At 49.1% G+C, this 22,607-nt stretch overlaps 2 protein-coding genes across 10 annotated transcripts in view; both read left to right on the forward strand.

Moving 5' to 3' along the window:
• Positions 1–11,286, forward strand: part of tjp1a (tight junction protein 1a) — a 95,162-nt gene extending 83,876 nt beyond the window's left edge. For 6 of the 8 annotated variants that reach the window (XM_030376403.1, XM_030376397.1, XM_030376398.1 and 3 more), the window contains 9 exons: positions 1,330–2,385; positions 2,700–2,782; positions 3,046–3,222; positions 3,646–3,749; positions 4,040–4,296; positions 4,720–4,871; positions 6,292–6,509; positions 6,947–7,090; positions 10,105–11,286. In XM_030376403.1, the coding sequence (XP_030232263.1) occupies positions 1,330–2,385; positions 2,700–2,782; positions 3,046–3,222; positions 3,646–3,749; positions 4,040–4,296; positions 4,720–4,871; positions 6,292–6,509; positions 6,947–7,090; positions 10,105–10,199 (2,286 nt within the window). In that variant the 3' untranslated portion in view covers positions 10,200–11,286. The remainder of the gene's footprint in view (positions 1–1,329; positions 2,386–2,699; positions 2,783–3,045; positions 3,223–3,645; positions 3,750–4,039; positions 4,297–4,719; positions 4,872–6,291; positions 6,510–6,946; positions 7,091–10,104) is intronic. The other 2 variants (XM_030376400.1, XM_030376405.1) reach the window with 1 other exon arrangement.
• A 2,160-nt stretch (positions 11,287–13,446) lies between these two features.
• The window catches only part of fam189a1 (family with sequence similarity 189 member A1), a 59,031-nt gene continuing 49,870 nt past the window's right edge, over positions 13,447–22,607 (forward strand). Inside the window, exons 1-2 of one of the 2 annotated variants that reach the window (XM_030377739.1) lie at positions 13,448–14,018; positions 14,150–14,446. In XM_030377739.1, coding sequence (XP_030233599.1) covers positions 14,207–14,446 — 240 coding nt within the window. In that variant the 5' untranslated portion in view covers positions 13,448–14,018; positions 14,150–14,206. Of the gene's footprint in view, positions 14,447–22,607 lie in introns of both variants that reach the window. The other variant, XM_030377740.1, reaches the window with a different exon arrangement.

A 22,607-nucleotide genomic window follows, 5' to 3' on the forward strand; every position in this document is an offset into this window, starting at 1 on the left:
TACCCCCCTGTGACCGGTACCCCCCTGTGACCGGTACCCCCCTGTGACCGGTACCCGGGACGCCGCCCCCTGCTCCGGCCCCGACTCCGGCGCCCGGCACTGCTGCTGCTCCCTCTTTCTACTTCCTGCTGACACGCTTCCCGTTTCCTGCCGTGCTGCATGTCCGCTGGCCGCCACACTGCCTGAAACCCACAGCGCAACGTGTGTGTGTGTGTGTGTGTGTGTGTGTGTGTGTGTGTGTGTGTGTGTGTGTGTGTGTGTGTGTGTGTGTGTGTGTGTGTGTGTGTGTGTGTGTGTGTGTGTGTGTGTGTGTGTGCACGTGCCTGAGTGCGCCGTCATTAACAGTGGGTTTGGAGGTTTGGCAGCGCGACGTCGGGGGGAGAAAGACTCCCCCTCTACGTTGCTAACTGGTTCTGCATGGCTGCCACCCGGCGTCTAACCCGCAACTCTTCCGACCGCAACACGCCGGCCCGCCCGGGTCTGGACGCCACCCCTCCAGGCGGGACCTAACGTTTGTGGCTTCGTAGAGCCGTTACTTCTTCGCTTCTGAAACGTGCCGCTGCATTTGAAAAGTAGCCATGTTGCCCAGCCCTGTCGAGAAGCTGCACGTCAAGTTGTGGACGGACGATCAATGGTTACCTCTCAAATACCGGGCCTTTTGAAGATGCTTTTTTTTATTTCTTATTGTGAACAGTGGTTGTCAAGTGAGTTTGTTAGTGTTACTGTTGGCTTGTAATGGCAACAAGACAGTGGGTTATCTTTTTCTTCAGGCCATGGTGTGTGAGGAGACACATAATCCATAATCTTTGTAAACTAATATATAATCCATAAGAAATATATATTCTTTGTAAAAGAATAGTCTTACTAATTCCCCATTGTAATTTAAGCAATTACCTCTTCCATATCCAAGGTCATGACATGAAAATTATACCCATTGTCTGGTCGTAGTTATTTAAATGATAATTTTTCTTTTTTAATTCTTTTTTAAATGTTTGTATTTTTTTTTATTTTGTAGCTGGATTGTTATTTGGGTTAGGTTGTTTGGCTTTTGGCTTGGCAACGTGACGTGCTGTTCTCTGGTGTCCCAGTAACCCTACAGTAACCCCCTCCTGTCAGCTTCTCTTTTCCAGGTCTCCCCCCCCCCCCCCTCTTCCTCCCCCCCCCCTCTTCCTCCCCTGACACTTCTTTTCGTGACCCCCTCTTTCGTTCCTCCCCTGCCTGCACCCGTGTGTCCCCGTGTGCGTCCCCCTCTATGAGCCACGCCGTGTCGCTGTCTGCCCGCTGACTGACCGTGCTCTGCCCTCCCCTCTTCGTCTCCGTCCCCGCCAGATGTTCCAGAAGGATCCGTACTTGGACCACGGCGGGCGCATGGCTCCGGCCGGCGTCAAGCCCGTGGCGACCTACGACCCCCAGCCCCCCTACCAGCTGGACCAGCCGCCGTACCGCGACTACGACCACCTGGCCGGCCGCTACGAGGGCAGCAGCGGGGGCAGCAGCGGCTACCTGGAGACCAAGTACCCCGCCTTCGACCCCCAGCTGCCCTACGAGAACAACGGCACGCACCCCGACCAGCCGTGGTCCCAGTACAGCCCCTCCCCCCCGGCCACCGCCGGCCCCCAGGGCTATGACCCCCGGGGGCCCTACGGCGACAGCCCGGACCTGCAGCCCCACCCCCCCCAGCGCTACGACCAGGAGCCGCCGGCCCCCCAGCGCTACGACCAGGAGCCGCCGGCCCCCCAGCGCTACGACCAGGAGCCGCCGGCCCCCCAGCGCTACGAAGACGCTCACGGGCCCCAGCGCTACGACCAGGAGCCGCCGGCCCCCCAGCGCTACGAAGACGCTCACGGGCCCCAGCGCTACGACCAGGAGCCGCCGGCCCCCCAGCGCTACGAAGACGCCCACGGGCCCCAGCGCTACGACGACGCCCACCCCCCGCAGCAGGGCCTGAACGGACGGCCGCGCTACGGCAAGCCGGCCGCGCCCGCCCCCCTTCGCTACGACGAGCCCCTCCCCCCGCTGGGCCCGCCCTACGACCCGCGCTCCCGCTACGACCAGGACCCCCAGCCCTACCCGCCCCCGGCCCACTCCCCGGAGCCGCCGGCGGCACTGCGCTACAACCAGGGCCCGCCCCCGACGCAGCCCCAGCCCCAGACGCAGCCCCAGGCGCCCCGGGGGTACAAGCCCCCCGCCCAGCCCTACGACCTGCCGCCCCAGGCCACGCCCTCGCCTCCGCCGCCCAAGAGCGAGGCGCCCTCGCCCCCGACGGAGCCGGCGCTGGACCAGCCGGCGCTGAAGCACCAGTCGGTCCTGAACCGCGTCAAGATGTTCGAGAACAAGCGCTCGGTGTCGGTGGACCGCGTCAACAGTGAGGCTGCCCTGAACAAGGTGAGGGGCCCGGGGACGGTCCGAGGGGTGGGGGGGTTCAACGCTACCTTCAGGGCACTCCAGAGAACGCTCGTGACAGATCTGCTCCAAGTTAACCAAATCCAATATAACAAACCCCCTGTTGTTCTGATTCAAGCTTATGATGCACTTTGTTTCAAGGAGGTCGATCAGAACGCAGTTACTTGGCTGTTATTCTGCCACGATGCCAGAATCGTTAACCTTGTTACAATATTAATATCAGCATCATCTGTTATCTGTTATGTCTGATTGAATGAGTGTCTCTCTGACTGACTGTCCGTGTGTGTGTTCTGCAGGCGGCTGAGCTGCCTGTCAAGCCCGGCGGAAGTGTGCCTAAAGCCAACTCTCTGAGTAACCTGGACCAGGAGAAGAACTTCAGGTGAGAACATCACCGCCCGCTGCTCCCCTCAGCAACCTCCTGGACCCTCTCTCCTAAATCTACTGTACAAGAACTGGACTCTAGCCGGAAGATACATGTCCGCAGTCCAGCTCCTAGCAACCTTGATCTAAGGAGTCCTCACTGATGCCTGTTTGATGTCAAACATGTCAACAGTGGTAATAAACGGCAGTATGCTTCGGGGCTGAGGGGGAAAGCGTCCTCTGCCGTTTATGTGATTGGGCCGGTCCCCTTCTCTGCCGCAGGGCCCCGGAGCCCCAGAGGCCTCAGTCCAAGATGACGGAGGACATCGTGCGGGCCAATCACCACAACCCCGACGAGGAAGAGGAGTACTACAGGGAGCAGCTGGCCTACCTGGACACCATGCAGACCGGGACCAGTAAAGCCCTGCCGCAGGGCCAGGCGGCATACAGCTACCCCAGGTAGTGGACACGGGGGCGCGCTCGCCGAGGAAACACACACACACACACACACACACACACACTGGGCTGGAATGTTCTGAACTAATTTGCATCACTTGTTCTGTTGAGTTGAATGCATGTTTCGATAAATGTTTTACTTACATTTGCAGTACTTTTCTACTGTTGCTTTTTACTTCATAAAAGGATATCTGTAATACAACGTTTCTGAAGAATGAAACGCACTGATCGAATTTTCTATATAAATCGTTTTGTTCTGGTCCACTTTAACCTCATAACCTTGAGGAGCACCATATCCCACAAGGCAGGTTTGATTGGCTTGACGACGCCCGTGTGCATGCCGTGGAAGGGCAGTGGGGTAGGAACGTAGTCTGAATGTAGGCTGGACCTTGATGGACGTGTGCTTGTGTTGTCATGTTGCTGCAGTTCGACTGAAGGGGTGGGCGCCGTGGAGAAGAGATATGACGTTATTCCACAAGGGACGCCTGCTGTTCGTCCAGGAACACTCACCAAGCCCACCGTACCTGAGAGTGAGTCCTCACGCACACACACACACAAACACACAAAGAGACACACACACAAAGAAACACACGCACACACAGAGACACAGACACACAAACGGAGACAAACCCACACACACACACAGAGACACGCGCACACACACACACACACAGAGACACACACACACACAAAGAGGCACACTCACAAACACACACAAAGACACATGCACACACACACAAAGAACACAGAGAAATAGAAGGAAATCCATGCACATAGGGACACACAGGGACCCCTCTAACCAACCCTTCCTCTCCTCCAGTCAAGGCCCCGGCGCGAGACGAGACGGTTCACACCAACTTCCTGCCGCACAAGAGTTTCCCGGAGAAGACGCCGGTGAACGGCACCAGCGAGCTCCCCGCCAAGCTCCCCAGCAGCGGCCCCGCCGCCGCCCCCAGCTACAACCGCTACGTGGCCAAGCCCTACACCACCTCCGCCAGGCCCTTCGAGCGCAAGTTCGACAGCCCCAAGTTCAACCACAACCTGCTGCCCCACGACAAGCCTGAGCCGGCGACCAAGGTACGCCCCCTGCTGGTCACCCGCACACATCGCAGCCTGGGGTCGTTGGGAGGGAGCAGGGAGAGCGATGCCCTCCCCGGTCGCTCCGTGCTATTACAGGATCATCCCACCAGGGCAGGGGGTCTCAACCTATTTGCTGCTGAGTCCAATTCAATATTTCAGAGCCCCGCTACATACGATGAGGACGTTTCCATTTCCTTTGTAAATGTCCTCTACTGGACATGTTGCTGAATTCTTAAATGTTCGTGAATAGAAACACGGGGTTTGTTACCTAAATGACCTAAAGTAAATGAATTATTGGTTCTATGCCTAGAAGTCCTTCTTGATAATTGTTCAGACTGGGGCTTCATCTCATGACCACACGACCCAGATGTGGTACCAGGGGGGGAACTCCTTGTGATTCATGTCTTTTGGATTCACCAGATCAACTCGAGTCCAGCCAAGGTGACGGTGGCTCCTCAGTCCCAGAGCACGGACCAGGACAGCGGCCTGGACACCTTCACACGCACCATGGACCAGCGCTCCAAGTACCAGCCCAACAACATCCACGCTGTGCCCAAGGCCATCCCCGTCAGGTGAGGCGTCGGCCAGGGTCCCCCTCCCAGCCTGGTGTTTGGCGCAGAATAGAGGTTTAGAGTTGAGGCTTAGTTGTGGTTGGACGCAAAGGGGGTTTACTGACCCCTTACGTCCTTGCGGACCCTCCTTGCGTCCACCGCAAGGGCCTGACGTGCGCCTCTCAAAAAATAGCAACCTTGCATTGAGGCGACGCAGCAGCAAGGGCTGTGATTGGTCCGCGAACGTAAACCCGACACAGAACCAGAACAGGTTTATGACCATAACTCCAGCCATAACCATACTGTAAGGCCCACAGAATAACAACGGGTCCAAAAAACTTATGAGACATTTTACTGCTCTTGTACTTTATGATTATGCATGTAACAAATGAAACGACTTGATTTGTTTCAGAGACAATAGCCAGTATTAGATATCAAAGCACATGCGCTGTTGCATCATATAGCAACACAGATGTCACGGCATATGCTGTTCTCTGATTGGCTGTCTGAGGGCCAGATGATGTAACCTTTTGATTAAGCCCACTAATTGAGGCAATCAAAACACAGCAATTGCTATAAACAAACATGGTTGATTAAGTGCAATTGCTCTCAACCTCCCGCTTTCCCTTTCATGTTGTCTCTCCCTTTCCTCTCTACCTCCTCTCTTTAATTTCTTCTCAACCTCCCCCTCTCCCTCTTCTTCTTTCTCTCTATTTCTCAACCTTTCTTTCCCTCCCCTTTCTCCGTCTCCTTCCCTACTTTCTCCTTCTCTCATCATTTCTCTCTGAAAACGACTCTGTCTCTGTCTCTTTCTCGCTCTTTCTATCTCTGTCTGTCTGTCTGTCTGTCTGTCTGTCTGTCTGTCTGTCTGTCTGTCTGTCTGTCTGTCTGTCTGTCTGTCTGTCTCTCTCTCTCTGTCTGTCTGTCTGTCTGTCTGTCTGTCTGTCTGTCTGTCTGTCTGTCTGTCTGTCTGTCTGTCTGTCTGTCTCTCACTCTGTCTCGCTCTATCTCTCTGTCCCTCTTCTCTCTCTGTCGCTCTGTCTCGTTCTCTCTCTGTCCCTCTCTCACTCACTCCCTCCCTCTCCCCCCTCTCACTCTTTCTCCCTCCCTCTCCCTCCCTCCCTCCCTCTCCCCCCTCTCACTCTTTCTCCCTCCCTCCCTCCCTCTCCCCCCTCTCACTCTTTCTCCCTCCCTCTCCCTCCCTCCCTCCCTCTCCCTCACTCCCTCCCTCTCCCCCCTCTCACTCTTTCTCCCTCCCTCTCCCTCCCTCCCTCCCTCTCCCCCCTCTCACTCTGTCTCTCCCTCCCTCCCTCTCCCTCTCCCCTCTCTCACTTTCTCTCTCTCCCTCTCCCCCCTCTCACTCTGTCTCTCTCTCCCTCCCTCCCTCTCCCTCTCCCCTCTCTCACTCTCTCTCACTCTCTCTCCCTCCCTCCCCCCTCAGTCCCAGTGCCCTGGAGGACGAGGGTGACGAGGAGGGCCACACGGTGGTGGCCACGGCGCGGGGCGTCTTCAACTGCAACGGCGGCGTGCTGAGCTCCATCGAGACGGGCGTCAGCATCATCATCCCCCAGGGCGCCATCCCCGACGGCGTGGAGCAGGAGATCTACTTCAAGGTGTGCCGGGACAACAGCATCCTGCCGCCCCTCGACAAGGAGAAAGGTGAGGCGGCGCAAGGTCACGGGGGGCTCCGGAGGGCACAGCTTGCTCAGGAGGTCTCTGTGTGCGCGCAAACACACAAGAACAGACACACACTTGTTCTTAGTTCTGGATTACATAGCGTCATGTACGGGCACTTATATGTGTGTTATTCACAAGTATAGGTTGTACATGCAGTGTGTGTATGTTTTTAAATGCAGCGTGTGTGTATTTTTTCCATGCGTGTGCGTTTTCCATGCAGTGTGTGTATGTTTTAAATGCAGCGTGTGTGTATTTTTTCCATGCGTGTGCGTTTTCCATGCAGTGTGTGTATGTTTTAAATGCAGCGTGTGTGTATTTTTTCCATGTGTGTGCGTTTTACATGCAGTGTGTGTTCGAACAGTGCGTGCATTGTGCCGAGCAGCAGCTGTGACTCTCCATGTCTCTCCTCTCTCCTCCAGGGGAGACCCTTCTCAGTCCCTTGGTGATGTGCGGCCCCCACGGCCTGAAGTTCCAGAAGCCGGTGGAGCTGCGTCTGCCCCACTGCGCGTCCATGACCCCCGATGGTTGGTCTTTTGCTCTAAAATCCTCCGACTCCTCGTCGGGTACGCCGTCCTTTTTCTGTCGCTCTTCTGGGCTCCTCTGGGTTGGCTGTGGGACCAATGAAATGGGTGGAGGGTCACGTTTGCTTTTTTTATACTCTCATGTGGCTTTCCCCATCGGCCTGGTTTCTCCCAATAGAGTCAATTTGACTTTTTTTGGGAGGGCATTGTCTTTTTTATTTTATTTACCTTTTTTTTTATTTACCTCAAGATAAAGTACGAAAGATTGCTTTGGTACCTGTTTGGGAGAATCTGCCGATGGGGAAATCCGCCTGTTCACGTATGATTTTGGTTTCTGTTTATTTGCTGGTGCATTCACATTCACTCACTCACTGGCACATTCATTCACTCACACTCACTCACCCACTCATTTATTACCCACTTACTCATTCATTACTCACACACTCAGTCATTCACTCTAACTCACCATTTCTTCCCCCCTCTAGGATAGTTTTCTTGCTATTTTGTGTTGATATTGTTTTGGATCAGACTCTTTGGGTGTTTTCATGCTTGGGTCAAACTGTTTCATGGGTGATTTTAATTTACCCTGCATGTCTTCAGATATCACCACACGCACATAAACACACGCGCACACGTGTCCTCATCATGCATGCCCCTCACCTCTGCAAGGGTTTATTCTCCCAGAGCCACCCAGACAGTCTGAAGATCCGCAGAAAGTATTTCTGTGATGACGTGATCAATCAACAAATAAAATCCTCCAAAAACAATGTTGCCTAGCAACAAATCAAAATGAATTGCCCCTCAGCTGCCACCAATGATTTGGATTTCCACATAGATGTCAAAAGCAAGTCAACGGTCACCGATCGATCGACCACCGATCGATCACTGTCAGTTGGCTTCCTGTGTTCCTGTGTTCACTCAACATACAGATGGTGAAAACCATCCCTGCATGTAAACACACATAACTACAAACTCCTCACTACTATGGCCTCCAAACGACCCGAGCTATGTGTCCACACGATGCAATACTTTTGCGTGAAAACCTTTTCATTCTAAGAACTAGAATAGTCACTCGTGTCAGTCGTTGCCCTGACGATGGAGCGATGCGCGGTGAAGTCCACGGTTGGACTTTAACAACCTTCAACACGCATCACAACAAATAAAAGGAAGGGAACAAATGACTGCAGAAGAGGTGGTGAGGAGAGAGATCGATCATGTGGAAGAGAGTTGGAGTGGAGTTGGAGCCTGATGGGAGCGGGGGGGGGGGGGGGGGGGGGGGGACAGTAGGTTTTGGTCCGGCTAACGATTAGAGTCCTTTTTAGCATTAGCGGCCGCGGCGGGGATTAGCGGGCTAATGAGCCTCATTTAGTGGATGAGACTCGACACACGATGAAAGGGAACGTCGGGCAGAAACGCTGCGTTTTTGCCACTCGGACGCCCGCGGGGATTAGCGAGCGACAACGCCCTAATCCTCTTACTAAGAGACCGGCCACTTTGTATCTTTCTCTTCTGTCCACTCTCTGCGCTGTCATTCGCCCTACTCTCCCCCATATCGCCCGTTTCCTCTGTCCTCTTCTCTCTCTCTGCTGTACTGTTGTACATTTCTTCTCCCTGCTCATCTTCACACTACTCTCCTCTGCCTATTCAATTTTCCCTCCTCACTTTATTTTTGTCTCTACCACTCCTGCATTCTCTCGCTCACCTCCTCTGCACCCATTTCTTCAAAACCCTTTTTCTGTCCCTCCTCTTCTCATTTATCTTTCCTTTATTCTGTGTCCCTACGTCTCCCCCTGCTAACGTTTTCACTTTGCCTCCCCTCTGCTCCTCCAAACTCGTTCTCCCTTTTTCCCATTTCTTGCGCCGTAACTCATTTCCCCCCTCACCCCTCTGCTCCATGCCTCTCCTCCACTCGTTATCTCTCGCTCCCTCTTCATCTCTTGCTCGCTCTTCGTCTTCCCTCTACTGTGCTCGCTCTCTCTCTCTGCTCCCTTGCCTCCATCTGTACCGAGTCTGATTGGTGCGCTTGGTGAATCTGGAGATCAGACAAACTGGGCTCTTTTGTTGAGTCATAACTTGGATCTGTGACAGCGTCAGAGTATCCTTAATTATTTGTCGTCTTTGATCTCGACTTTTGACACGGAGTTTGGCGGAAGCTGTCCATTCTCCAAGCTGCGTTCAGGATCAATGCTCTTCGTTCAAACTCAAAGTCCTCACACACTCGGAGACGAAAATGGAACCTGCTCCTAAAATACACTGACGTTGGATTGCTTATATTATTAAAGAAAATGCTTATTAAATAACCCAAGCCAGGAGGAAAGAACCCTTTTCTGATTGGCTGAGACTGTGATTGATGGTTCTGTACGGTTCAGCTCAATCAGTCTCACGGGCAATTAATCTGTCACGCCTTCCTGGCTCTTATCACCATCTTACCACAAGTAAATTACTTTAATGCTGAAGAGATTTTTTTTAAAATATTACCGTTTATTGCTAAATATTGTTATTTATTCTAGAGTTGATTTCACTTCATCAAGAAACGCCTGTGAGACATAAAATCCAAAGTTGCAGAGTGTTGCGGGTTCACTCATCCTTCTGCTTTAGGAAGCCTAATTCCCTGTCTAAACAGACACTTCTTAACTGCCTGCCTGGCTAAATTACTCGATACACAATAAGCACATCAAGGTGTATTCTTGCTTGGTGTATATTCACATGCTCTGGTGTTTACCTGCATCCTATTGGCCAGTTGAGATTTGAGAAGAAAGCAGCACTAATTTGAGACTTGCATGGGGGACGAATAAGGGATGGTTATTTATTTTTTTTACTCAATTTTCCACATTCAAACCAGATTACCAAGCCCCTCAAGGTAAGATGGCCACGAATATAACCAAACCCGGTTTTATGTCTGTGTCATTCTCAGGTAATGAGTATGAATGCTGTGTTAATTCCTACTGCGTTTAAGGGGAACAGGTCCTAGGGTTTGAAGCCTCTATGATTCCCGACTGTGTCCTTCTGCTAGTGTTCTCATAGTCAGCTCACACGATATCATTGTCTTTCCTCAGGTGACCCCAAGAGCTGGCAGAACAAGTCTCTCCCAGGGGACCCCAACTACCTGGTGGGGGCCAACTGTGTCTCTGTGCTCATCGACCACTTCTGAGTCACTTGTCAACCCCCCCCCCCCGGGATTCAAACCTGCAGCCTGGGACCCCTGAACAAACACACACACATGCACACAAATATGACCACACACACACACACACACACACTAATACAAACACATGGATATAAACACGCACACACACACACACACACACACGCACACACATATACACACAAACGTATATAAATACAAATAAGCATATATAAACGCACAGAGATGCACTTATAGCCGCACATGTATTCACACTACAAAGACACACAAGGACATAAACACATGTGCAAACACATGCCCATACACACACGGACATACACAAACACACACAAACACACGGACATACACACACACACACACACACACACACACACACACACACACACACACACACACACACACACACACACACAAGATAACGCGTATAAAAACAGACATGTACACAAACATACACGCCAGCCTGTCGCATATCAGAACATGGATGATCTCGGCTCCAGTGGCAGAAGGCAGGGGCCCGCTGACTACAGGGGCCCCTTTAAACCCCACCCTTGAAGTCATGACGTTTAAAAAGAAAAAGAAGCAGAAGAAGAAGAAAGTAAATAAACACTTAAAAACTGTACATTTTAACTGTGGATGGAATGCATGCCCGCCCTTTTTGTCGCTACGGAGGAACGGAACACTTTGCTATGCCGACGTCTAATAACCTGTTTGCGCCCCGAAAGGACATACTTACTCCACACTACCGTGTATCTACTACACCATATATATGCCTACAGTATATATAGAACATTTTTATATTGTTTTGGATTAACAGACGTTATAACTCTTGACTAGTTAGACCAGAGCTGTGCGCGGCTGTTGAAACTCTTGTCTCGTAGCGACAGAGCCGACTAAATACTCACCACCCCTGTTCCACCACTCCGAGTGCCAGCGTCTTGAGGAAGGTCTGAGAGAGAGAGAGAGAGAGAGAGGGGCAAGACGGTGAACCAGCGTGATGGTTTTTGGTTGGTCGGTGAGAAGGAGGAGGAGGGGATTTTGGGTAATATTTGCAGGTCTCTGGTGTAGAAGGTTGTTTGTTTTTGCTGAAGGTTTGGTGAAAAAAAAAAAAGAAGGCTCCCGTTTCCGGTGGCCGTCTATGGTGTGGTGTCGTACTGCTGTGACGGGATGCATGTGCTTTACTCAGGTCCACAACCTGCTCGCTCGCTCGCTCTCTCTCTCTCTCTCGTTCTAGCTCTCTCTTTTGTTCTCTCTCTCTCTCTCTCTCTCTCTCTCTCTCTCTCTCGTTCTAGCTCTCTCTTGTTCTCTCTCTCTCTCTCTCTCTCTCTCTCTCTCTCTCTCTCTCTCTCTCTCTCTCTCTCTCTCTCTCTCTCTCTCTCTCTCTCTCTCTCTCTCTCTCTCTCTCTCTCTCTCTCTCTCTCTCTCTCTCACACATCACCCCCCTCTCTTCTACACATTATTAAGCAGTGATGCCTTATCTGATTAGTGAACTTTAAGAAAGAAAAAAAAAAACTACAAAACAAACAGCTAAGTTCTTGTGGTGAAATGAAGTTTGTTTATTATTATTATTTTTTTGCCATTTTGTGAAGCCACTGTGAGTGAAACTGGCTTTAGCACTAAAGTACGGTTAAAAACTGGTTGAAACGGTATGCTCTCAATCTGCTATGCATATTACTTCAGACGAAACATAACCACACACGTGGCTGTACAGAATGCTAGCAAATTGCCTTGGTTCTTTGTAAATGAACTTTTTTGTATTTAGTTTTTGTAAAAAAAAAAAGAAAAAATTAGGGAGCATGTTTTCAGTTTGAAGTGGGAATAGTGAGAGGGTGAAGCTGGGCATCTTTGTTCCTAGGGTATCAACCAGAGCGATCAACACTTTGTACCAGCATATTCACACAGAATGACCCTCACGAGATGGCTTAAACTCCCTGGTTTAAACAACAGCACAGTGCTCTGATTCAGGACATTTAAAAACTTTATTTTTAACTAGGCTGTGGATCTCTCAAATGTCCCCCCCCCCCCCCCTCCCACATTTATTGATTTGTGATACTGGATGCTGTTTTGTGTGCCCTTATGTGTATTTTTGTACTAATAGGCAAAATATGAAGTTGGGCACAGCAGTACTGTTTCATTGTTTAGATATAACACTGCTTTAACTGAATAGTAGCTCTCACGTGTGGCTGACTTTTTTTGTTCTCCTTTGCGACACAATTTTAATTATACCACTGTATTAATAAATAAAAAATGTTTTAAAGTAACAAACGTTTTTCCCCGTTGAGCAATTTTTTGTGAGTTATCTGTGGTTGTTTTACCTATTATGCTTATGCTTCCTATTTTACAATTAATGACCAAAGTGATGGGACGGCAGTGCGCAATTACGCTTTGATATTATCCAGCAGTTTCTCGTGTCGCCGCAAGATGGTGCACATTCGCTGTCCATTCTTCAAAGTTTAAGAAATTAGGGAACTCATTTTGAAAATACAGTTCGGTGGAGTCAAAAGCTAACCAAAGATAGACTAAATATGTTCTACAATCGAGGGTTGGTATCTTTCGAGAGAAAAATTTACCAGCATGGAGAATAATCTTTTGCAGCGTTACCCTCTTGACTCGCATTAGGAATCTAATTGCCCCCTCTCTAGGGTGTTAATTCAACACTCCTGTGCCATGCCTATTTCCGTCAGTGTCTCACAAGTCAAGTGGCGTGTGGCCACACATACACCAAATAAATGGGATTGAGTTAGCGAATCGTATCTGGTGGATAGATCATTCAGGCGTTGTAATTGTCTTAAACAGAGCGACGGGCAATCTGGGAGCTTGACGTTTTTGGTCTTTATCTTAAAAACTCTTGTATCAATTTAGCTGCGGTTATGCAGTCGCATCAAGTCCTATCAATGCGCGCCATTGATTTACCTGCGCGCTCGGGGCCATCACTACAAAGAGAGGCCGGAGGCAGCGGTGCGCTCTGCGGTTAAATCCCAGATTGCTGATACGTGGGAATGAACCATATCCTAAAAAGCTGCAACCTAATCGATCGCTTGATGCCACGAATGTGCTTCGAATGGGACGAATGAGTACAAAACGGTATTACACCGTTATTTCCCCTCGTTTACCTTTGCCCTGTTTTTTTTTTTCTCCAGAGTGGACACGCACACACGCACACACGCACACACACACACACACACACACACACACACACACACACACACACACACACACACACACACACACACACACACACACACACACAATCATCATCACCTCCCATCGTAGTAACAGCCCAGCAGCAGCAGCAGCAGCAGCACCGCCAATACGCAATGTGACAACGCGTGTAGATCAGCAGCGTGTACCCCCCCTCCCCGAGGAAAGCTAGTGGGTTCAGCGTCGCCTATGCAAACCCTTCACCACCACGCTACGACACTCTCACCATGTTTCCACCTCCAAAAGATGGATACTCGGATGTACGCGATGCCGGATCCCGTTTATTGAGGCCATTCGGACGTATTTTGTGATTTGCGTTCAAGCGTGGGATACACACGGATGAAAACCCCCGCATCAGCAAGACTAACAATGGTGCAAGGTTGTGTGGTGGGCTGAGCCATGGTCTTCCACCGCCACTTTGAGGAATGGGCTTTTTCTTGGGGAGATCGTATCCAGAGTATGGGGAATATTTTTTTTTTTGTTATCCCTTCGACTTGATTTGTGGAGATTTCTGTGGGGTTTTGCCGTAGTTTGGGTTTAGCGCCAAGAAGAGCGCGTCTCTCACTCACCTTTTACCACCACAGTGATTCGACGGCTCCGTCTTTCAGGGATTTTCGGGACATCCAGGTAGGCTACCCTGAAACCCCTTTCAGCGAGACGTTGGTTCGATTTTGGACAGCCCTGGGACACCCTATATCGTGTCCCTGTGATCTCTAAACATCCCCCAGGTAGATTGACCTCGCGTTCTTTGTATTTAGTCACATCTCAACGTTTCCACTGCCACTGGAGGTACAGCGGTGAGAAGTTGGGGTGCCATGCCGCTGAACGCGTTACCCCGCGGGGGGAACCACAACACCGGCTCCCTTAGCCCAGCCTCGCTGTCCCGGAGCCTTTCCCGGCTCAGGGAGTTGAGGACCCGCACGCGGATCATGCTGGCGCTGGGGGTCGCTCAGATGGTCCTGGGGAGCCTCATCCTGGCCGTCAGCTTCGCAGCATTGGCTCTCACCACATCACCCCGGGTCCGACACTCGTGCCCCTTCTGGGCGGGATTCTCGGTGAGTTTTATTGGAATATTGTTTGTCCTTTGTATTTTCTTCATTAATTGGCGTTTATCTCAACCGGGGAAGTGAAAATCATATCTACTTACTTGCACGCGCGCTCGCTCACACACACACACACACACACACACACACACACACACACACACACACACACACACACACACACACACACACACACACACACACACACACACACACACACACACACACACACACACACACACACAGGCTGATCTGTGTGATGAAGACATCTGTCCTCTCTGTGGAGTTTGATGCTGTTTTGACGGCGCTAGGGCCGAGACCGTGTGTTTTGTACATTTCAATTTCCTTGGTGGCAGCTGTAAATATTCATGAGTGCATTTCCTTCCGTTCAGTGTGAGAGCCGGGTTTGGTCCATTAATTATAAAAACTAAGGGGGGGAGGTCTGTGGCACAATGCCTTTGTACACATGTGCGGGTGCGCAGCTGTGATGTATGGTTTAGTACTTCCAGGGGAATTGTAAATCACCAGAAGGGGTTAAAGTTCACAGGTTAAAGGTCTTCTTAATCAATGATGCTAATTTCTTATCAGCACTGTGGGCCGAAGTACACAGCAGTCAATGGGCCTATTTGTGTTTCAGACAGCCGCCACATAAGTCAGGATCCTTTAGTTTAGGGCCGTGGGGGTTTGAATACTGGGCCGGAAGGTACCAGGTTAGATCCCCCCAAGTCTGCTACCTTACCTGTAGAAACGATTGAGATAGACGCAATGCCCCTTTTCCTTAATAAGCCTTAAATTCCATTGTTCACTCTAAGTCTCTTTTGATAGAAGCATCTGCTTAATGAGCAAACACCTTGCCTTTTCTAGTTTTTGTTCAATTTGCGTTATAACGCAAGCCGTTTGGTTGTCGTTGCTTTACATCATGGAGGCTATCACATGACCACTGACACGACACGCTCGACCCTCAGCGACACTTTAAATGGAGCTCAGTTGTGTGTGTTATCTTTAAACAACACACGTTCCTAAGTATCATGAATGTTCCCAGGCTGTGTGGCGCGATAAGCCCCAGCAAGTCATCCATGTCGTGGTTCTGGCTTTGTGACGTCCTCCGTCTGATCCAGGTCGGCCCAGGACTCTCTGGATGGAAAGAGGGATTTGGTTACCGTGGTAACCTTTGCTTCAGACCCCACCCCCCACCTATGTGATTTTTGGTGGGGCTGGAGTTCTCCGTACGGGACCTTGTGGTTCCAGGGTTCAAAGCAGCGAGGAAGACCTTGTTTTCAAACCGACCACATAAATGATCCCCTGAAGGAAGAAGCCTTGAGTTATGATCTAATGTCTGCTGCAGTGGAGTTATGTACTTTCTGAGAAAATAGAAAAAGGTTATCTGGGATTTAGAGGCCAGTTGAAAAGGTGTCTGTGTGTGTGTGTGTGTGTGTGTGTGTGTGTGTGTGTGTGTGTGTGTGTTAGTATCTGGAGCACAGCCTGGTTTTTACAGGAGGCAGATAGAGTGGTGCATGGTGTCCTCCAGTTGAAAACTTGATTCTACGTAGATGGTTACAGGTAGGGACACCTGTAAACAGCCATGGATGCGCAGTTAAGCGGATGATTAAAGGTCTCCTTCTCTTGCTCTCTCTCTTGCTCTCTCTCTTGCTCTCTCTCTTGCTCGCTCTCGCTCACTCTTGCTCTCTCTCTCTCTCTCTCTTTCACTCTTCCTCTCTCGCTCACTCTCCCTCTCCCTCTCTCTTTCTTGCTCGCTCTTGCTCTCTCTTGCTCTCTCTCCCTCTCTCTCTCTCTCTCTCTCTCTCTCTCTCTCTCTCTCTCTCTCTCTCTCTCTCTCTCTCTCTCTCTCCTGCTCTCTCTCACTCTCTCTCTCTCTCTCTTACTCTATCTCCCTCCCTCCTTCCCTCCCTCTCATTCTCAGAAGATGCAGATGTGATAGATTGTGTCTTGGATACGATTTGTGATCGCGAGAGTTTTCAATAGAGCAATTGACAACTACTTGGAAACTGGAGTCGAGTTTGAAGTGGGTTTTGCTGATGGTGGAAATGAAACGCTCTAGCTGTTAAAGGTTTATAGCCGCTGTAGCCGTGCGCTACGGTGCACACACACTTTGAGCAAGCACAAAATAAACTTGATGGGCAGGCTTTCAGGTTGCCACAGTAATGGATGTGCGACTCCTGGCAAAAGTTCAAAAGCTCAAGAGTTGACCAATGTTTTACTGGCAGTATGCTATTATTCCCTTCATAGGGATTAGAGATAACTTTTGCTAAACCTTTTTTACCTTGACTAAAATGTAGTGATACCCAAGTCAATATGCAAGTATGTTTTTTTTTGTGCTGATGTTACCTGAGACTTATTTCTTTATACTGAGGCACGCCTGTGCTACACACACACGTCCGTACGTTCATGCTCGTGTGTGTTTTTGTGTAGGAGTTGATTGGTTGAGGTCCCACTTTGATGGTAGCTTTGCGTAGGCTCAGAGTGACCACAAAAAGGCTCCATCTTCCTCTCTTCTTCCTTACGCATAAAATCACCCCCACACACACATCACACACACGCACGCGCACACAGTCTTCATGGCAACACATCAAAGGCAGTCAAACACAAGCTGTCACGTTGCCTTTCTCTCGGCTTTTTCAAATCTGTCACACGTTCGTCTCCCCAGTGATACAAAAGATACAGCTTTGAATAAAACATGTTTATGTCTTCAAAATAAACGCCAGCGTGAAATTTGGGCAAGCAAGCTACAGTCTGTTTCCTTTCTCTCCTGACTTCTCATCCCTAAATCCCTTCACTGTCCGAGTGATGACTCTATCGCTTGTTCTTTCCCTTTTTTTTTTTTTATCTCCTTTTCACTCCTCTCTGAAGGGAAGATGTTCTGGAGGAGTTCTTACTGAGAAGAGGAAATGTTGTAGTTGATAGAAGATCTTATCGTGGATAGAATAATGTTATGGAAGAGAGTATTTTATGGTTGATTGAAGATGTTATGGTGGATAGATTAATTATTATTTATGAGGAGATGTTATGGTGGAGATGTTATGGTTGATAGAGTAATTATTATTGTTGAGGAGAAGATGTTATAGGGGAGATTTTATGGAGGAGATGTTACCATTAATGGAATAATTATAATGGTTGCGGAGATGAAGTTACAGAGAAGATGTTATGGGGGAGAGGGGATGTTATGGTATTTTAAGTTGGCGCTCGTCTAAGCTCTCTAGTTTCCACGACATGATTGTCAACGCTAAACATGGATGTTGTATCGTGGCTTCGTAGGTCCCACTAATGGAAGGGACTGGCCTCTGTCTCAGCCTCACACTCCATACTCAACTGGGATTGGCTGCTATCCCTATCGTCGTGACGAGGCGTAACCATTGCTTCTGGAGAGGAGGATCCTATTAAAGGTGCTGTGGGTATAGCGATATCATTTTGTTTTATTCTAGAAATGCCAGTCATCTACCCTGTATTAGAAAGTTAAATGCACTGTGAGAACAATCTTTCCCACAGAAAAAAGTTGATTAGAAGACAATGCCTCAGAGGCAAGAGGCGGATAATAGTCTAGGGATATACCCTAAAACGATAATTGTCTAATCTTCATTATAATAACCAAAACAACCAATAACTTTGTCTCTAATATGAGTTGTGCATGTTTACTCTACTAATCTTGCTCAGCCTGAGTAATAAAGGAATCTTAAACGGGGAATTAAGATACGTACTGGGGCTGGGCGATTAATCGAATTTTGATCGCGATTTCGATGTTAGCGTCAAACGATCACAAAATTAACATAATCTAGTTTTTCAAAAAAATAAATAAAATATTATTGTGTTTCTTTTTTTTTTTTTATGTTTTATAGAAAGGGCAGAACAGCTGGATAGATATATGAATAACATTTTAGATTGGAACATGTTCTTTATGACAATTTTGTGTAGTTTTTTAAGGCGAAATTCAAAGTTCTCAGTTAAAGTTTTTATGACATGCTAAATAAATATATGTTTTCAATCTCAAAAATAATCCTGATCTCAATATTGACCAAAATAATGTGATTATTATTATTATATTATTATTATTATTATATTATTATTATTATTATATTATTATTATGATTTTTCCCATAAACGAGCAGCCCTAATACGCACTTTAAAAGCCGATACAATGCTGTGGCAAAAGAGATCCGATCCCCAGTCAGATTCTAGCAGTTAACGCCGCTGTCCCACGGTGACTTGGACCACTGTCTTTCTCTTTCACTGTCTTCAGATCGCCCATTGTGGAGCGATACAAACACAGGTCACACCAGGCAGGGACTAGGCACACACTCACTCGCCTGGTGACAATATTTCTCGTGGCTAGGGCCCGATATGCCAAGCGCCTTTCTGCTCTTTTGCAAAATGTAATAATGCTGCATTTGTCCTATACCCCAAAGTGCATCATTCATCTGTAGTAGATAGTCAAACGCTTATACGTTCTCGACATCGTTATGGGATTGGTCATGATCTGATTTGAATACCGTGCTTCATTAGATAAACTGGTGCTCTCTGGTTTATTATATACGCTTATATGATGGTACATTAGGCTATAGCCTATATTTTATGTCAAATTGAATTCAGGTGCAGACATGAACGGACGTGATGTGCCTCGTCGTTTTTTGAAAAGTTAATTTATTTGTAGAGGCGGTCGGCCAATTAGAGGGCTGCGCTCGGCCTCACCTACAGACAGCTGTGGGCGCCCCTGGACTGCCTCTGTTCTGGTTGACTGCCTCTGCCTGTGAGCCAATTTATATTCTACACTGTCCCTGCTCATTTCTGACCAATCAGGGCATCTCTTCCCTGATTGGTGGGGGGAATCCATCTCAAATACTACCTACAGCAGCTGTAAATATGGGGCTGGTTTCTGAGGCTACGGACTACTACAGAGAGCTGGGTATACCCAGAGTATTTATTTTCCGACAAACCATTGTTCTTAAGTCTTTTTTGTGCCACAACACGGAGCCCTCCCACTATGAGGGTAGTCATGACGACCACACTTCCAGAGTCCTTTGTACTGTAATCTCCGGTCTTCTGTGTGAACTGCCGTGGTTCTTTGTGCAAGTGTATGCACGTTTGTGGCTGATTCCTTTTTTGTTGTTGCCGTGTGTTGTGTGTGTCAGAGCCCGGGAGGTAATGTTAATGGAGATGTCCTCTCCAAGCCTCAGGTGCTTATTGGTCGGACTGGGACTTGATGGCACCACTGGGATTTTACCCAGGAGCTGAGAACCAGCGTCGGTGCAGCCCTGATACGCAACTGTTCAATCAATGCGTGCGTGCGTGCGTGCGTGCGTGCGTGTGTGCGTGTGTGTGTGTGTGTGTGTGTGTGTGTGTGTGCGTGTGTGCGTGTGTGCGTGTGTCTGTGTCTGTGTCTGTGTGTGCGTGTGCGCGTGCGCTTGCGCGTGTGTGCGTGTGTGTGTGTGTGTGGGACCAGCAGCGGTCTGACTCAAAGTAACATGCTGTACATATAGATTTGCTAGCGGAGTGAATGCTGGTGCTGCGGGTGTGCGGGTATCTGTGAGGAGCAGCAGGCTGTTCCCCCACTCACACTGTCCTTCCCTTACCTTCCTCAGGAACAGAGCATGCAGTGTGTCGGTCCTTTGGTTCTCCCAGCAGACAATCCGCTTTAGTCCACGGGCTGTTTGTAAGCATATAGCCTGGGCATACAGCCATATAGGAACTTGGACATGTTGATTATGGCCATATAGGCACATAGCATGTTGATTATAGCCATAAAGGCACATATACATGTATATTACAGCCATTTAGGCACATGGACATATTGATTTATAGCCGTATAGGCACATAGACATATTGATTTATAGCCATATAGGCACATGGACATATTGATTTATAGCCATATAGGCACATGGACATATTGATTTATAGCAGTATAGGCACATGGACATATTGATTTATAGCCGTATAGGCACATGGACATATTGATTTATAGCCGTATAGGCACATAGACATATTGATTTATAGCCGTATAGGCACATGGACATATTGATTTATAGCCATGTAGGCACATGGACATATTGATTTATAGCCATATAGGCACATGGACATATTGATTTATAGCCATATAGGCACATAGACATATAAATATATTGCCGTATAGGCTCATATCTATACAGCCATATAGGCACATAGACATATAGGCTCATAGCCTCCATATATGCTCATATCTGTGGAGGTTAAAGTAGATGCATAGCCTCAAAAACTCTAATTGTGAGTTACTACTTCAGAGCTCTGTGTGTGTGTGTGTGTGTGTGTGTGTGTGTGTGTGTGTGTGTGTGTGTGTGTGTGGCCCCACTCTGCACTACTGCAGTACATTTTACACTCAAACCTGTTTAACCCCGCTCACAGATTTATATCCGCTATCCCCTGCTGAGTCACCCCCCCAAAGTTCAGTGTATTAATGCACACTTACCAAGACACAGTGTAGCGTTCAGTATGTTCAGTCACTCACACAAAGCCACCACATATATCCATCATAGCCATCAGTATCTTTATACACTCTCACAAAGCCACACAATCAGTATGTTTATACACTCTCACAAAGCCACACAATCAGTATGTTTATACACTCTCACAAAGCTAACCCGTTCAGTATGTTTATACACTCTCACCAAGCCACCGCGTTCAGTATGTTTATACATTCTCACCAAGCCACCGCGTTCAGTATGTTTATACACTCTTATATTGCACCAAATACAATCACAGGGCAAATTGCATTTTAACTGTTAACACATTAAGCTGAATGTATTGATCGTATGGAAAGCTGGGTAGTCAATATGTTTATATATATACGCAGGTGTCCTTCGGTGTGTTTATAAGTAGTTCTTTGCTGAGAGAGTGGGAAGGATATTTTTAGGACAGCGTGGTCCTCACTCTTTTGGAAATCATTTCCTCCGTGCTAATTGATGAATGAGCTCCTAGCTGGTGTATGTGTGGTGGGTAATTCTATCAGGCGTTTGGCTCAGATGTGGCATTTGATAACGCAAGTCACAGAGATTGATGGCTCCTTCTGTTTGGAAACGGGACGGAATCGAATCCATCCATCCATCCATCAATCTTGATCCCTCGACCACTCCATGCATTCCTCATCCGTCCAGTGTCGTTGCAATTCTCCCCTTCAATGATGGCGTAGAAACGGGATTAGGAGCTTTTCACAACGAGATCCGCCAGCTTGATAGAGAGGAACCTAGAGAGACTCATCCAGCCAGTGAGCTGAACAGCCTGCCAGCCGGCCAATCAGCAACTCCGTTATTAAACTTTAGCGCTCTTCTCAACTCGCCCCCAGTCCCGATAACACGACAACATGGTCTGATTGGATCGATCGAAGGATGGGACTGACGCTGCTCTTATCAATACCTCGCCGACACATGCCGTGTGCTGTTGTCTGGCGGCCTGGTTGCCATGGCGATTTCCCCCAGGGCGTATCGATCACCAGTGATTCACTTTTTCCTTTCCTCCATCCCATAGTTAGGTAAGAGGGCACTCAAGGGGGAGGGGGCCTTAGGGGTACCTTAGGGGGCTGACAATAGCCCGGCCGTAGCAGAGAACAGGACGGAGCCATTGCGCCTGTCAACCGTCTTCCTCTTCACGCCGCACCAGAGCCCTGGCGTTGTCGACGAGACGCGGTCGTATTTCAGTGTGTCAGGCGCCCTGGCCGGCCCTCTCCAGTTCCGTTCCTGGAAGCGCTCCGGTGTCACATCCTGCTCATGCTGCCTCGGACTTCCTCGCGTCACCCCACCAGTCCTCCGGCGGCCCCCGCTGGACGGCCCCTGCGGCGTGGGCCCCCGCTGCCGGGGGCCCACGCCGCAGGGGCCGTTCAGCCGGGGGAGGCAGGGATAAGAGCGCCGCGGCTGCGGGGCGTTGGGACACCAAGCCGAAAGGTTCTCGGTCTAATCCCCGGATATTTCTCTGCAGCCTTGAGCCGAGCCTGGCCCTTACCTCCTGCTTAATGGCCTGTAACCTAGTTTGCTGTGTGTGGCTTCGGATAATGGCAACCTACCCAGGCATGAGGAATAGTAGAAAGAATAGGGGTAGGATAAGAAGAACAGATTTGGGATTTTTCAAAGCCTACTACAGCAGCCCTCTTAGTCATCGTTTGTTCTCCTCACAAATGGCGCGTCGTTAAGCATTGTGT

Source organism: Gadus morhua, chromosome 14 (genome assembly GCF_902167405.1).
Source record: "Gadus morhua chromosome 14, gadMor3.0, whole genome shotgun sequence".
NCBI classification, from domain to species: Eukaryota; Metazoa; Chordata; class Actinopteri; order Gadiformes; family Gadidae; genus Gadus; species Gadus morhua.